Source organism: Emydura macquarii, unplaced genomic scaffold (genome assembly GCF_026122565.2).
Source record: "Emydura macquarii macquarii isolate MOO-44397 ecotype Brisbane River unplaced genomic scaffold, CSIRO-AGI_Emac_v2 contig_1230, whole genome shotgun sequence".
Classification (NCBI taxonomy): domain Eukaryota; kingdom Metazoa; phylum Chordata; order Testudines; family Chelidae; genus Emydura; species Emydura macquarii.
In genome coordinates this window covers 19,049,432-19,066,326 of record NW_027131367.1, presented here as the reverse complement: position 1 = coordinate 19,066,326, position 16,895 = coordinate 19,049,432, and the positions used below count along the sequence as shown (strand labels likewise).

At 49.1% G+C, this 16,895-nt stretch overlaps 1 protein-coding gene across 5 annotated transcripts in view; it reads left to right on the top strand.

Moving 5' to 3' along the window:
- The first annotated feature begins 10,694 nt into the window (after positions 1–10,694).
- Positions 10,695–16,895, top strand: part of PMP22 (peripheral myelin protein 22) — a 30,920-nt gene continuing 24,719 nt past the window's right edge. The window contains exons 1-3 of one of the 5 annotated variants that reach the window (XM_067547705.1): positions 10,695–10,885; positions 13,845–13,945; positions 14,946–15,042. In XM_067547705.1, coding sequence (XP_067403806.1) covers positions 13,868–13,945; positions 14,946–15,042 — 175 coding nt within the window. In that variant the 5' untranslated portion in view covers positions 10,695–10,885; positions 13,845–13,867. Of the gene's footprint in view, positions 10,886–10,953; positions 11,108–11,637; positions 12,292–13,844; positions 13,946–14,945; positions 15,043–16,895 lie in introns of those variants that run through there. The other 4 variants (XM_067547706.1, XM_067547703.1, XM_067547702.1 and 1 more) reach the window with 4 other exon arrangements.

Genomic DNA, 16,895 nt, shown 5'->3' with positions numbered 1-16,895 from the left:
AACTGAAGCCAGGTCTCTGAAGTCCTAGGCTAGTGCCTGAACCACTGTATCGCTGGCCTCAAGAGTGTGATACATGTTAACTTACTTACTGGTAACTTGGTACGGTATTTTATGTGTAACCCTGACGGAATATCAGAACAGAGCTAAGTGTTATCAAAGCGTTTTTATTCTTATTATTAAGCCTATAATGAGAAATTGAGCATGAACAGAAAATCATCTCATCTCATTCTATTTATTCAACCTGTTTGAGTTGCCATAGATACGTCTTCCCATACGGTGGCTTGGGGATACCTTCTTGTGGCTCATGGCTGCTGTTGTCCTGTTTCATCTCTGTAATGCAATTCGTTTTTGAAAGCTCAGGGTTATTAATGTAGGCAGGGATTTTCAAAGAAGACTAAAGCAGTTAGGTGCCCGAATGTCACTGAAATCCAGTGGGAGTTGTGTGTCTAAGTCAGTTAGGTTGCTTTGAGAATCCTGGCCTCAAAGTTGATCACCGGTAAGGGTACTGTCCCAACCAGAGCTTCTGGCTCTGTGTGTGGGCATCTTGGGAGGTGGACATTCTGTGCTAACGTCCTCTGATGGTTTCCTTCTCCGTCACAACAGCACAGATAAACCCAGACAGAGCCACTAATGTTTGTTTGGTATATGGGAGATACTTTGTAGCTCGTGCTTCCTCCACCGTCCCACATGCAGTTTCCCAGAGCACTCACCTATGGCAGGATCCCATCCCATAACCTCTGCATCTTGGCAGATTCTCCCTGCATAACAGCAAACACGAAGTAATTGTCCTCAGTGACATTTTGCACCAGGACTTTGGTCTGATGGACCCCCTAATTTGTATCTTGGAGCTTCAGGACTGAGTCTATTGGAGACAGCATCTTCCTTTTAAGAACATGACATGTTAGACTGGACAGCCTTTTCCGGTTCCTAACATGCCTGCCCTTTCTTGGCTTATTGTACTCCCACCTTCTTGCTGTGTCACCAGACGCCTGACTCGCCTCCTTATCCAGAAATAAATCTATGGCCGTGTTGAACTCATTTAGACATTTAGCTTCTATTAACTTCTCTGGTAACCAGTTTTGCGCTGTGTCCATATGTTCCTTTGTAGTAAGTTGTTCTGCCAGCATTTCCTTACCTAAGACTTTTGAAAGTGTCTAGCGATTTTTTTCTATCCTGATTTGTAAGTGCCCAACTTGAGACGTTTATAATGGAGTCTGATATTCAGAAAGTACTGAGTGTCAAGCAGGCCCCTCCCTCTAAGGTGTCTCAAGCTGGGCACCCAAAAATTGAGGCACCTGTAGCCACATTTGAAAATGTGGCCCTTATTCCTAAATTCCTTGGGTGAAATCCTGGCCCCAGTGAGGTCAGTGGCAGTTTTGCCATTGACTTCAATTGGGCCAGGATTTCACCCTTTATCTTTGGGTTATGTCAGATGGACTCAGAACCTCTCCTACTGTAAACACACAGGCCACCCATCAACTTTATCAGTCTTTCAGATTTTTTTAAACCTTTTGTTAGATCATCTCAAAGACTGGTCTTTTCCAATTAGCCGAACACCTTTAAACGCTTCTTGAAATTTATGAGATTTGAAATGCAGTATCACAGTTATCTGGCCATAAATGTTTTCTCACTGTTCTACCCTTTCGATGCCTCTTTATACACATTTGTCTCTATTGTTCTTTTCGTTGCTTTTGCCTTAACTAGAGGAATTTCAGTTGCAGCCTCTCTAATTTCTTTCTCAAATATTTTCCGCTTTTCTAAAGCAGATTTCCCACACATTATAGAATTCCCTATCTCCTTAGGGTATTTCACATTCTCTCTAAGCCAACTTTCTGCAAGTCAGAAATGTTCATGTTGCTTCCGTTGACACTTGCCATCCTCTAAAAATCCCATAATACTGTGGTCATCATTTCCCAAATGCTCCTCAGTTCAGTCTTGTTCATTCTACCTGATAAGGCCTATGCAGATTTCTATCACAGGTGATGCAGACCCTGCCATCAGACTCATACTTCGTGGCTGTTCATAGGGAATATATCTTTGTGTAAAATTCACCCCTATCTGGAGGGCATATGTAGACTTCGGTGGTGCATTTGTGTCACAATGGTAACTGTGCACAGATATGACCTTCACCTTTGACAACAAGCTCAGGGTGAGTAAGCTCTCTTTTAGCCAACTGCTCTCATTTCTTAAGATTAAGTTCTCAATAGCCTCTTTGTCTGTGATGAACACAGCAAGCTACATAGAGTAGCTGCCCTGCCTTGTCTCTGCTGATGTGATGGGTGCCTTTCCTTTTGTCATACCATCTGAATTCCTCAAGTTCCCCACAACCAAAGTTCTGTCCTTCTTTCCTGCCTCCTCTACCTTTATAAATATCTCCTGAGCCGAGTCCTTTCTCCAGCTTCCTTAGGTCCAAGGATTATTTGTCTGCCTTTATTGCTGTTAATGCAGCAACATTTCTGCATCTGCCAAGATGTTGATGGGATTGGTTTGTGGAAATTTCCTTGCATTCAACAGTTGTGGTTCTGTTCTTCTGCCTGCTGGCTTTTCCACATCGTATCAGTCAATTAACTCTGCATGTCTCATATTTAGGGATGTAAATCACTTCTTGGTGTACTAGAGTCAAATAGTTCTTTAAATAAATTAAATAAACAATCAGCCAAAAACCTTCAGCTTTGCACTTAAAGATAAACCCTGTTTCAGCCTAATACCCGGTCAAAAAGTAAGAACCAAATTTTCAAGGAGCTGTTGTAAAAAGAAAGTTTGCTTTGTTTAGGGCAAAAATCAGTGAGCGTTCCTGGGGGCCTATATATGGATTACAGTGAAATAAAAGCTTGCAGAACACTTCTGACATATGTTGTGGCATAAACCCAGTTTATTATGCCCTGGGAGACCCTCCCCCAAAACAGCAACCACAGCCAGAAGAAAACCCATCACTATATTATGGCTCATGGTAGAAAATTCTTTATTTAAGCTATGGTTAAAGAAAATTCAAGAAATATAAGTTATGGAACAGATCACAGCTCAAAAGCAACAGTCCCGAGATTCTGGGAGTTGTCCCGAGATTCTGGGAGTTGTGTGATGACTGCCAGCTTGGTCAACAAGAGGGAATGAACCATGTAAGTCTCCACAGCTTGAGCTAAAGAGCCAGGTTCTGTAGCTAAGAGCTGTGACGGATTCACATCCAGTGTGGCTAGAGCACACGGGGGGGACTCATAAATGCAGTGACCAGTGAGTCTCATTCAGCTATAGATCTATTGCAGCATGCAAGAAACATTCCCAAGTAAGAATAGGCCTGAGCTAAAACCCCTGCTTCTGTACTCCTCATAAATAACAATGCCACTGCAACATCTGAGTACATACACGTAATCATGCCTCCGTTAATATCTTTCGGGTGAAACCCTGTCCTCCTTGAACTCAATGGGGAGTTTTTCCATTAACTTCAGCGGAATCAGCATTTCACCCCACAGTGCTGCGCTGATTACCTGTGTACCCAGATGCACATAATGATACCTTGCTAAAAGAAACAGCAGCTCTACTAATACAGGCGTTCGCAACATTTTACATATCTACTCCCCTCCCCCATGATTCCTCTCCCATCTAGCTAGTACCATGGGCAGGGCAAGGAGGGTGATCATGACCTTCTGACACCTGTTCTCAACCTCAGCTGGTGTCATGACCCAAGGATGAGAACCCACATACTAATCAATAGTATTTACCTGTCTAGTTAACTCTGTATGTATATATGTGCATGTAATTATAAGTGTACGTGTGACCCACCTATAGGTGTCTTATACAAATAAATAATTATATGTCTATGTATATACACAGTCATTTTAGAAAAGATAAAGGTTAGCTCCACAACCTCTGTCCCTCTCTCTGTCCCATCTATACCCCATTCTCCGATGCTGTATGAATTCCACACTTGCTGTTCTCAGTCTAGATTTCTGCCCCTTCCCCTCCACAAGCACATTCCAAACCTCCTGCTGTGTATGGCTTTAATCAGCAGGGTATGAATCAAGAAACGACTCCCAAAGAATCTGATGACAGGGCGAGGCGATGGGGTTAAAGAAATCCATCTGTGGAAAGACATACAGTGAAAGTCCTGTCTTCTCCAATACACTGGAATAGCTTGTAAACAGAGTGGTCGCTAGTATAGGAGGTACACCAGGAACATTCTGGCATCGGCATGCATTAGATAGATAAATGGATGATGAGGCCGTGGCCATGACTTCATAGGTAACATTGCATTGAAAAATGTGGCAAACGTGAGGATTTAGGTCTCAATTCAGCAAAAGATTTGAAGCCTGTATTTAAGGCCCAGCTCCTCGAAGGTATTTAGGCACCCAAATCAATGAGAGTTAGGTGCCTAAATGCCTTTGAGGATCTGTGGTTGAACTGCATATCTTTCTAACAGATGTACCCTCATTCAACCAAAAGCTACTGGGCTTGGTGCACAAATCACTGGGTGAAATTCTCTGGCCTGTGCTAGGCAGAAGGTCAGATTAGATGAGCACACTGGCCTCTTCTGACCTTCACATCTATGAATTTATTTTTCATCGAATGAGTGGTCGGGCATCTAAGTGTAAGCTTTCAACGTGGTTAGGAAGAAAACCTTGCAAGGTAAGCCACATTTAATCCAGTGATCTGAATCTTCAGACAGCTTGAAACAAGAGCTCGAAGGGGTGTGAACGCTCCCATTCATTTCAGTGGAACGTTTCACTTATTATTTTATTTTCCTCCCGCTCGTTGTGCTGTTCTTCTCCACTGGCCATACTGGATGTCAGCAATGGAATTAGACACTAAGTATAACCCTCTGACCTGGACTGCAGCTCTGTCCTCACTACAGGTATAAAAACAGTCAGATGGTTTTCTACATAGGCACAAATGTGTTTGCATATGTATATTTATAGACACATCACCCCACACACCCTCTCCCACACACACACACACATGCACGCCCTCACACACACAGAGTTTGCAGTTTGTCTCTTACATGCATGTTATTTCGATTCCATTAGAACAGAGAGGCTTGGAGTCTAGGGCCTATTAAGCTCTCATATAAATGTTCAGGACTGCATGTTCATTCGCTGCAGAAACGAAATGACAGCACTTCTAGATTGCAAGTAGCTACTTTTACATATTGCAACAGGGTGGATTGCTCCTTGAAGGGCTACAGCCCTTGCGCCAGCCAACCCGACTTTTTAAATAGGCACACCTGAACAGGGATTTGCAGAGCGCTAGAAGGTTCCTGCAGGTTGCAGGGAACAGAAGGCTGCAGAGAGTTCGATATCTAGAGAGCAAATGTATTCCATATGCCCTTGGGGTGCCACCATTTTAGAAGCATTCCTCTTTCTGTGTAGTTTCCATGTTATCCTAACAAACATTTATCAAGTACATTCTGTTTGCTGAAGGCATAAAGAATAGCCCTCCGAGAATCTTATTCACATGATCGAAATATTTGGAAGCAGCTTGGTATCAAATCCCTAGAGCGATAAGGGAAATCACATGCTCAATAAACATTTCCAAAGCCCCAGTCTGTTTGGCTAAACCGCGTTTCCGAAAAGAGACAAAACTCTGCATATGCTCGTTATTTCCTTATCCATGGCTCTTTGCCAGCGAAAGCTTCCTCACCCTTGGGCTACAATTCTCTCATATCTGAGTTTACATATTTCTTTCCTGCTTAAAAAGCTAGATTTGGCCCCATTTTCGGAATCACTGAACAAAAGAGTTTATTCTCTCCCATGTACACTGAGGGGAGTTCCACGCACAGTCAACCCATCTGGCTGCTTTTATGGCCCTTATCACAGAATTAATTGATCCCCCTCCTATCTTTGATGGATTTGATCCTTACAGAACCCTTGTGAGATACACAGGCATCTCTATTTTACAACCAGAAAGCACAGTGTAGATTTAAGCGATGCATCAAAGGCGACCTAAGACCTACACCCATACTCTACCCACTAGAGCAGCCTCAGAGGTTAGACTAGATTGTAAACTATTTGGGGCAGAGACTATCTTTTTGTTCTGTTTGTGCCGTTCCCCACACAATGGGCTCCTGGTCCATGACTAGGGATCCTGGTGCTATGATATGGCTCCTTTGTTACCAGATTTGCTCTTCACCTTGAGGTATGCTCATTTATTAGGGTTACCTTCCTGGAAGGGGGTGTGTGATTCTAGGGGTGTGATTCTACTAATGTACTGCTTGTGTTACTTGTGTGTTTATAGGGCTACAAGCCCCCTCCCAATGGAGTTATCCTGCAGGACCTAAGGTTTTCAGGGCTGGGTTCCTCCAGCACCAGATTCAAATAAACTTCCCACAGATACACACACATATATACAGTTCAACTCAACTTAGTGCGTCTGAGTGGACCGGGCTATCAGCACTCTCAGCTGATCCCTTATATGTCCCTGAACTCAGCAGGCTGGGTGACACCACACTCTCAGTGGCCACCCTTATCTGCCCCTGTGCAACACACCAGAATAGAGCAGGCTGGGTCCAAACAGCACCTTTTGGGCTACTCCCCTTAATTGCCCCTTGGATTCAATCAGGCTGGGTCAAACAGCACTTGAGCCGCACCCTTATTTGCCCCTGGACTCCGTAGGCTAGGCAGAGTAGCACTTCCTGGCTGGCCCCTTCATATGCCCCTTTACACCACAATTGTTCTAGCAGTAACCCCCTTGATGAACAAACCCCATAGGATTTTTGGGCACTCCAGGGATCTTTGGCTTAGATAAAAGAAGTGTTGCTACAGATCAAGATAGGGACCAAGGACACAAAGGAAGAAAATAAAGTTTGGAGAGAGAGAGAGAGAAAGTGGCAACCAGCTTGATTATAACAGTTATTTTATTGCTAGGTATATAAAACTTACAATACTAATAGTAATACCATATCAGGAGAGAAAAACAATCAAACACTTACAGTACTACAGAAAGCTATCCCAGGTTTGATTACAAAAGTAGAAAGTTATACCTGGACTAAGAGAGGGAGAGAGAGAGGGAGAGATAAGTTGTGTTGGGGGAAGAAGGGGGAGAGGGGTTGATCTCACCACTCCATGCAGTTCAGAGGTTCCCAAGAACAGGTTTGTCAGTTCAGGGTCTGGAGGGCTTTGAGTCTGGCAGAGCCCCCAACACGATCAGTCAGGAAGAGAAGACAGGTTACAGTGGAACTGATGCAGAGTTTGGATCCAAACATCAGAACAGAGGTTTGAGCTTTGATAGGGAATTTGTAGATGCCAGGTTTGTTTATGGATAAACAATATCTGGACAAAAGGAGCTGATCATTCCTGGAAGGGCATCCTTTCTTGAGAGAGGGCTCACAATGCAACCAGGTTTCAGTGTTTTGCATACCAATAACTAGAATGGTCTGATAACTGCGGAGCTGGGTGTGTACAGGTGTGAGGTCAGTTACATCGAGAGCAGAGATTTCCCAAAATGCAGTGCTTCCCTGCTTCAGCAATCCCAGAGTTCAGTGCGTGTTCCATCTTCGATGTAGATGAGGCTTCTGTTCTTCATTCATGTGCTAACTGAGATGCTTATGAGGCATGGGGAGTTGTCTCACCCTTGATGGGAGGGTTTCAGTTGTGTCCCCTGCCTTTTCATATTGAAATGCCTTTGGTTTCTGGTTCAAGCAGCCTTTGGTTTCTGGTTCAAGCATGGGCTGGTGGGGGAGTAATTCAGGTGAGCCAGAGAGAGAGAGTTGGGGTTTTGTGCCCTGGTTCCCCAAGAACACAGAGCTGCTAGGTACACCTTCTGGCTTTAAAGCTCATTCATCTTCCTACCTCTGGTAAAGAATAGGTCCCCAGTAGAACTCTGTATTAAGGAATGCACTGAAGAGAATCCAAACGACTTTGCCTGACAGAGGATTTTAATCCTAGACACCTCTGGTGCTTGATGTCACACACACAGGCAGACTGATGGGGTGTTGTATTAACATGGGGGCGTGGATACAAGGAAACAAAAGGAACAATTAAGAATCGGGAAAAACATCCTGATCTGTCAGACTGAGGATTTATTTGCTGAGGGAAGGATGGACTGAATTCTTTGAGGCTGGACTGGACAAACATCCTGGCTAGTATAGGTCCCCAGTCTGCCACCATCCCTGACGCCTGAGTGGTATTTATGCCATTCGATTCAGTGGGACTACTTGTGGGGGCTGCTTACTGTGAGTGGGGGCAGATGAGGCCCAGACTGGTAAGGAAGGTCCTGTACTCGCTGAGGGGAAGGAGCCAGACATGCACTATTCCTAACTCCCAAGAGTCTATGGTTAAAGGTGGGCAGCATTTGTAACTCCACGTGAGTTCAGCTCGCTCTCTGCCATGAAACCAGGGTGACATTGTGGCTGACTCTGCACAGGTGCATAAATGGGTGACGGGTCCTGGGAAGCCTTCCCTCCAGCCTGGTCTCCCTGCACAGGGATGGGGGCACGATCCCAGGGCTTGTGCTTGGGACTTCTGAGGGCCCAAGTGGTGCTTACGCCCAAGTGGGACTCTGCACAGGGATGAAAACAGACGACTGCAAACAGAACGGCGCCACCCCTCAGAATTCTGCTTGTGCTTTAAGGTTGGGATTGTTACAATGCCTAAGAGAGTTGGATGCTCAGCTCCCTTTCAAAATCAATGGGAGATGGGCACCAAATCCATCTGTCGCTTTTGAAAAAAATCTCAACCTGCGTTTTGTGGAAACTCGCTGCATTTTACAGGCCTTTTGCACTGGAATCCCAGCACAGACATTCCTGAAGAAATTTCACTTCCACTGCAAGAAAAAAAGTGTGCAGGCAAATCCTTGGTGGACACATCCACACTGCCTTTTAAACATACACTCTCTGAAGCATGAACAGAATCCAGGGGGGTGAAATCCCGACACCCTTAGCAAAACTCCCATTGACTTCACTGGATTTCACCCCAAGAATCCACATACCCAGCCCCATTCTGAGTACTTGATTATGCCTGTTTCTTTTACAGTTCAAGCTTCCAAAATCTGGCAAGATGATCAAGCTAATGTATTGAAAAGACTTCCTGGAAACGGCTCTTAGAAGTTGCTTATTTATTGTTTTCGAGAGGGAATCTTTGAATGGCCATTACTGCAGGAGCCAGAGCAGCTCTATCACTGCCTCTCAGGGTATGTCTACACTGCAATAAAAAAAACCAAAACAGTGGCACTGCATCTCAGAACCCGGGCCAACTGACTGGGGCTTGGGCTGCAGGGCTAAAAATTGCAGTGTGGATGTTCAGGCTCCAGCTAAAGCCTGGGCTCTGAGACCCGCCCCCTGCATGGAGTTTCAGAATCTGGGCTCCAGCCTGAGCCTGAAAGTCCACACTGCAATTTTTTAGCCCTGTAGCCTAAGCCCCAAGTCAGCAGACCCAGGCCGGCCACAGCAGCTCTTTCGTTGCAGTGTAGACGTATCCTCAGTGACCAAGGCACCCTTGAACGCTGCCCCTGCCGACACTCTCCAGGACTACAGAGAAACTCTGTGCTCTTTGCTGTCTTCTGTGAGTCAATTACTCTACATGACACTGACTCCAGGGAAGAAGGCGTTTTGTGTAACCAAGTGACTGCACAGCCTTTGAACTAGACGGGCTCTCCTTGCATATCACAAATGAGCAGTGTTTGAATCCGACCCCTAGGCTGCAGATACCTGTAATTTGGTTTTATGAAGCACTTGAACTGAAGGGGGGGTGGGTTGAGAGAATATTGTATATCACAGATAGACAGAGGGATGTGTATGGGGATGGATGGATGGATAGCAGGGAAGGAATATTACGCTTGCTAAGGACCATTTTGTGTTCTCCATTACTCCATGAGCCCCTTCACAAACTCCACAGACGTCAGTGGATTTAGTCCACTTTACAGCAGTGTAGCTGAGACGGGAATCTGTGTCTTGGGACCAGACTCTGACAGCCTTACTCACTTCACGGATTCCTCGTTCCTCAAGTAGTCCTGCTGAACTGACCGGGATGACTCAAGGAATGAGGAGTATCCCATTCTATTAAGGAGGGACTACCGGGTGTGTGTCAAGAGGTGGGGTGTGGAGTCTGGCTGGATCATCACCCCCACAGGTGGAGAATTCTGCCATACTCAGACCATGTGACTTACCCAACTATTTTGTGCATTCACAGGTGCTGCACAGCCAGCAACTGGTGATTTTTAACCACATCGTTTTAATTTTTTTTAGTGAAAATAATCAACTGGCTATTTAAAAAAATATACATAGCAAAAAAAAAAAATTTTTTTTTAAATCACCTTCTGAAAGAGGTTAGAAAATGCCCCTTCTTAGGTTAAGCAAACAATATCTAGTAGGCCAGTCTTCAGATGGGGGTAGATGCTCAGTGGAACTGCACCAATTCCCACCAGTTGAAGAATTTATCCCAGCAGCGCTGTCTGGTCTCTTCCTTCTCCCCTTGGGCCTGGAAACATTTAGCCGGCCGGTTTGCCAGCACCTTGAATGACAGCTCCCAGAAGGAGCTCGCTATTTATTGTTGTAGAACCCAGTGCTTTTAATAAACCTTGCCACTGGGAAGAGGTCTCTCAGCCACTCCTGTCCACGTAATCTCCAAGTCCCCTAAATAGCCCGCGTGTGCCGGCTGTGTTCTGGGGAGGAGATACAGATGGGCGCTGTCTCTTTAAATACTAGAGGCTGTGCGCTCTCAGGCCACCGTGACATATCTGGGCGTTGGATTGGGGAGGTGAATAAACAGTGAATGCACAAGATCTGTGGTTTCAGAGAAGGGCTCACACTCGCCCCGCATCACCCTGTCAACTCGCCCCCCGGGTGGCTTTTAGGAGCATCCTCTCGGCCTGGGATCTGCCCCTGGAGGCGCTTTAATGCACGTTGAGCTGCCTCGCTAAGAGCGCCCATTGCCAGGAAGGTCTGCGCGCTCGGGAGTGGGTAAGTCTTGGCTGGTGACATGCCAGCTGCGCCTGGAGCTCTCCCAGCAAAACCCCACAGCCAGGAAAGCAGAGAGAGGGGAGTTTTCTGCGGGCCTGGCTTTCCCCGGAGCCGCGTGTGACTCCTCTCCAAAGCGACGGGCACTTTGGAGACACGCGGGCGCTTAGGAGAAAATAAGCGAGTCACAGGCATGGGCCGCTGCAGGTGGATGCGCCCAACCAGGTAAGACGCTTAGAGAGCCAGGCTCGCTTCGGATCTGCGGCCGGGCGAAGGAGAAAGCAAAAAAGCACGAGACAGAAGCAGCCGCCGCCGCCGCCAAAGCAAAGTCTGGTGCATTTCTTCAGCTAGCCTGACATGTCTTTGTGACGCGCTTGGAGATCCTCGGGTGGATGATTATATGGAGGCGGGGGAATGGCTGGGTTTCCCAGAGGATTAATGAGAACAAGGGACGTGTGATCTCCCCCCCCCCCCAGGCAGATCGGAGGGATGAGCAGCTGGGGTTTCGGAGCTCACCCAGAGTGTGACCTCCCCCCCCCCCCCCGTGCTCAGCCCTGGGGCGCGTGGCGGTCACCGCTGCACCCGACCTGCGCGGGGCTGGCGCCCCCCCCCCCCCCCCCCGCAGCCCCCCTTGCCAGAGGACTCTGCCGCCCCTTGCCAGAGGACACGGGGGGGGGAGGACACGGGGGGGGGTCCCCCGGGTTCCAGCTCTAAGGAGCCCGCGGGCTGGAGGGCGGTGCAGGGGGGCTCGCTTAGAGGAAAGTGGAAGCAGCCCCCCCGCGGCCGGAGCTCCAGGCCAAGGCAGCGATGTTCTGCAGCCCCCCACCCCCCGGCAGATTGGGGAGCAGCCAGCAGAGTGGATGCTATGGGGGGAGAGGGGGTGTCTCTGTTCCTATCCGGGGCCCCCACCCCTGCGGGCGTGCTGGGACTGGGACATCCAGCTTCCCCACGCCCCAGGGGCCCCGATTCCGGCCGGCTCTGCCGCGCGGCGGGCAGCTGAGAGCAGGGCGGGCAGCGCCGAGCACAGCGCGTCCGGACCGAGACACGGCAGCGAGGAAAAGTTCCCGGCGCGGGCGGGCGTCTTTTCCTGCGGGATTATTTATAGCGGGGCCGGGCCCGCCGGCGGCTCCAGGCCAGTCCCTCTGCCTGACCCAGGGACACACCCTCTCTGCGGCACAGACGCAATCCGGGGCGTTTCCTGCGCCTGGTTAAAGGAGAAACTTCCTAACTCCTCGCCTGGCCGCGCCTCGCCTCCGCCCCCCCGCTCAGTGCGCCTGGGAGCAGGGACTGGCGCGCAGCGCAGAGGCGCGATCGGGATTCGCTGCTTCGCTTCGCTTCGCTTTTCGGGGGCCAGGCGGGCCGCTGGGGGGGCACCGGGACGCCGCTTTGCGGGTGAGGACTGGCGAGAAGTAAGTAGCCGCTGGGCCGGGCGCGGCAGCCGGTTGCTTTCCCCTGGAGGAGGAGCGGGGCAGGGCGAGCCCAGATCCAGGGTAGCGTGTGCGCCTCCCAGCCCGGAGCGGAGCCGGCCTGCCGGGGTGGTGCAGCGCCGCGTGTAAACGCCTCGCATCGGCCAGCGGCTCCTTCCCCTTCGCCGCGCCCTGCTGGCTTATGTTGCAGTTTCCCCCCCCTTGCTCTGTAACCATCTGCGTGCGCCAAAACCCCCTAGGCTGGTTTTAAAGCAGAGTCACTCCTTGAAACACACCCCAGCCGGCTTCCACCCCCCCCCCCCGCCCCGCTGCGGCCTGACTCCTCTCGTTATAATTAGAAACGGTTTGCAGCGCCGGAGAACCTGGCCGGGTTTTTGTTTCCCTCCGAGACCCGCTTTGTATTGGAGGGAGTAGCCTGGCTGCTTCCCGGCGGGGTGTGTGTGTGTGTGTGTGTGTGCAAAGACCCTCTGCAGTGCTGGTGTGTTGATCTGGCTCTAAAGACTCACAACTTGCACGCGCAACATGTGCGGCGTGTTAATTTCCCTCCCGGCCCCCCCCCGCGCTTTGCAGCGGTTCGGTTGCTTTGCTCCGGTCACTGAGACGCCCGAGAAGGGCAGCGGCGGGGCCGGCTGGGATCAGGGCGCTCCGGATTTTAATGGACTCCACATGTTGGCTGTTAATGGGGGACGAGCGGCTGTGTGCAGTAACGGTTTCCAATCCCCCGCCCTGAGTCTCGGAGCGAAAGATACTCCGGCCAGGGGTTTGCTGGTTTTCCAGTGTTTTAAATCGGGCTGTTGTTTGGCTGCATCCTGGGCTTTCCTATCGGTTTGACGCTGCTTCCCGGAAAAGAGAGCGATCTATGGGCTAATGATCGCTTCCCAGGACAGGCTGGAAATTGAGGCATTGAAAGGAATTTGCATTTCTCCCTGTAGCAGGAGCCATCACACTCTGGAGCGTAAAAATTGAAACGGGGAAGGTTAGGTGGGGGGAGGAAAATCATTTAGAAACTGCAAGTTCCTGGATGCATCGCAGCATTTGTTGGAAGATACCCGGAGCTTCCCCGTGCGCCGCACAGAATATCCCTTGCAGAGAAACGCGCTGCCCTTTTCCCGAGCCGCCTGATGTCTGGCTTTTCTCCCGGCTCGCTCCGTCCTTTCATTAGTTTCCAGTGTTGTGGAGCCGCCCGATGGAGTCGTGCACAACGCTGCCAGCCTGTCGCCTTTTAAACCCCAGTTAGCGCTTGACAAATCTCCCCTCGCCTCTCCCAATCGCGGCATTTGTGTGTCACAACAGAGGTTGCGCCAGGGAAGAAATACACTGAATTCGAATTGTCGAGTCTTGCTAAACTTGAGCCCCTTTGCTTTTTCTCTGCCGATGCGGCGCCCTCTGCTGCCCTTTCGGATGTAGTTAGCCCTAAACGTTGGACACTCCCCACATGAGCTGTCGCCCTCCTCTCCCAGACCCTGCATACCAAGGACTGACTGCAAGGGGTTTTGCTCTCACTTAAAAGCGTGTCTCTCTCTTTTTCCCTCCAGCTCTTTCCAAGACTTCAGCCAAAATGCTCCTGTTGTTGCTGGGTATCATTGTGCTCCACGTTGCGGTTCTGGTGCTGCTGTTTGTCTCGACAATCGTTAGCGTAAGTACAAACTTTATCCCTTCTTCCCTCCCCCTGTGATCTTTATGGGAACATGGGCGTGCCGGATGGACAAGAGGATACCTGTCCCCGAGGATCACCTTTCAGAGCGTTTTCAGGAGGAGCGCTCCAGTTTGAGCCTCAAGCGATCAGAAATCGTTATCTCCGTAATCCAGGTCTGGGAGCGCTTTGCACACCAAGTCACTGCCTGCTCGGTTGGTGCAGCGAGCCAAATGTGGGTTAACTTAGTTTAGTGCAGTGGATCCCCTACCTTAAAGTAGACCAGAATCCATTGCAGATTGCCAGGTTTAAGACTTGTGAGTGTAGGTAAAACTAAGGGCCAGATCTTGTGAAATTAAAGGGTGCTCATCACTCCTCGCCGACCAGACCTAATTAATACAGGGCCTCTGAAAGAATTAACATGGCCAGCGGAGGCAGACATGCATTTTAAATGCAGAAGATTTGCTGAGCTAGTCAATTCCAGGCTAGCTTTAAAAGGGCTTTTTATTTTCTTTACAAACCTGTAAAAAACGCTTACAGAATAATCTCAGCTGGTTGGGATTCATATGAAGCAGTTCCTGTGGCTAGCCGTGCCACCATGAGAGCTGGACAGGAGAGAAGTGAAGCATTTGAGAGCTTTGGCATATATTTAAAGAGAAAAGTTTCCTTTCTTATGCAGTTGAGTTAAAGCAAGAACAACACAGAGCATTTTATTTCCAAACACAATTTAAAGTAAGTGTGTGTGTGTGTGTGTGTGTGTGTGTGTAAAAATAATGCGTGCGCGCACAAACACTGAAATAAAGACATGAGACAGAAACAACCAAAGCGATCATAAGAATTCAGAAGAAGACCGGAATGAGCATGCACTGTTATGTCGGATCTTTCCCAAGTGCATTTAGTTGAGCAGAAGATTTTCTTTCGCTTTGGTAACTGCTCTGCCTCCCCTGGCCTGTGCTGCCTTGCGTTGTTGCCCGCCTCTCACAGGTTTGTGCGTCTCTTTCAGCAATGGCTCATCGTTAACGGGCGTACAGCAGACCTTTGGCAGAACTGCAGCAGCAGTGCCCCGAGTTCCTTTCAATGCGTGACGTCCTCCACGAATGGTGAGTGCTCTGGCCGCTCGTCTGTTTCTTCAGAAGTGGTGACTTGCATCACTCTTCCTCCTCCCCCAAACCTTTAGAAATAGACACATGCTGCAGAACGATCTCTGCAGCTAATCTTCGTACGAGTCCAGCACAATCCATCCCGGGGCTCGGTTCCGTCCCCCATGTGAGTGGTTCTTTAACCATTGTTACTCAGGTGATTTCGTCCACACTGCTTCTGGAGTACGGCACCTCAGTAGAGGTGGAAGAATTGGGGCCTAAATAAAGCTACAGAGCTGGGTGGAGATGAGGGAGAGGAATTTAGCTAATTTCCTGCAAAGGCTGCCATTCTATTCATGGTTCTTCTGGACTGCTCCGTACTTTTATTTGAAGTGGGCACACCTCACCTACTTTGCTGGGTCTGTCTATACAGCAGCTCATTACATAGAAAACCAGGGCTTGACTCACTGATGCCCGGCACCTTGTGCAGTCATTGACACCAGGGCAAAGTCAATGCAAACGCCGCTGTGCTGACTAGGTGGGCAGCGTACCTACTTTGCACTTGTGTGAATGGCTGACTGAGACGCAGTGCAGTGGAGGAGCAGGCCCCATGGCCAGATTCTGGGGTCAGAGGTACACGTGTGAGTCACGCTGATGTCAGCGGATCGTATTCCTGGCTCTGTGTGACGTCAGTGTGAGCTCAGAGTAACGCCACTGAGCTCAGCGGAGTTGCTGTAGATTTATCCTGGTGTAACTGAGAGCAGAATTTGGCCCAATGAATTGCTAGAGGGAAGAAGCCATGGGTCAGGTGCTGTCCCCTGCTTTGCTACTGCTATATTTGTGGTATGTTGGCAGGGAACTCCGCTGTAGTGGGGGATGGCCCCATGTGACCTCTTTGCAATGTGCCTCTCCCAATTATTCTTACTAGTAATACCTAGACAGACAGACAAACATGGGCAGCCCTGGGAGTGGGGCTTCTGTCCTGCCTTTTCCTGCTGTTACAAGTGTGCTGCTGTTATTCCAGGCATGCCTCTTGTTTGCTGAAGGGGATGAAGTGTTAAAGGGACAGGGCAGATCAAATTTGCTCTATGAAAAACACCCGCTGGGTCCTTGGGGTAGTCAGTCCCACTTTTCTTGGTACCGCCTGCCTCTGTGTATTGCTAAGCAACCAGGACAGATCTCCACCATTCCCCTCTGCCTGTGGTTAGCCGCCGCCCCAAGGCGGGTCCCACTTCCTAGTCACCTGGGGCACTGATTTGCACCATGGTCACTTATCCCCGGTGACAGGAGGCCTTTGAGAGCCATTGACCATTGTGGATCTTCCCTGTTCCATCACAGTTGCACAAATGCTCTCTCTACCTAGGCCCCCCCCATCTCTGCAGTTTCTTGAGCACCTACCTGAGCGAAGTAGCTTTGCAAGAACTGAGCGTTCAAACGCTTCCCGTTCCTCAGCTGCGTTGGGCTGGTCCAGCACTCTCTACATCAGCCTGTGTGATAAAGTGTGAATGGAGCCTAGTTCAACTACCTTCCAAAGGTCTCTATTAGAACGTGAGCTGCAGCAGAGCGTGCCGTTGTAGTTCTCCTTCTGTCTGCTTGCTTATTTCTGTAGCTTGTATCATGGATAAAGAGCAAAACAGGGTTTTTGTGTAGGCCACGTTATACTTTGAGTTACACTCGCATATGTGTGGAGTAAACTCGGTGACGTTACTCTAGATTTATACCAAGCACAGAGAGCCGTATCTTGCCATCAGCTTTTTAAGACATGCCCGCCATCGAAATCAATGGGGGTGGAGCTCTTGATCAGAATCGATGGTCCAGGATTATGACCTACAACTTCCAGAGCACAAAAAAATCTACGTAGGGACCAGGTTCTA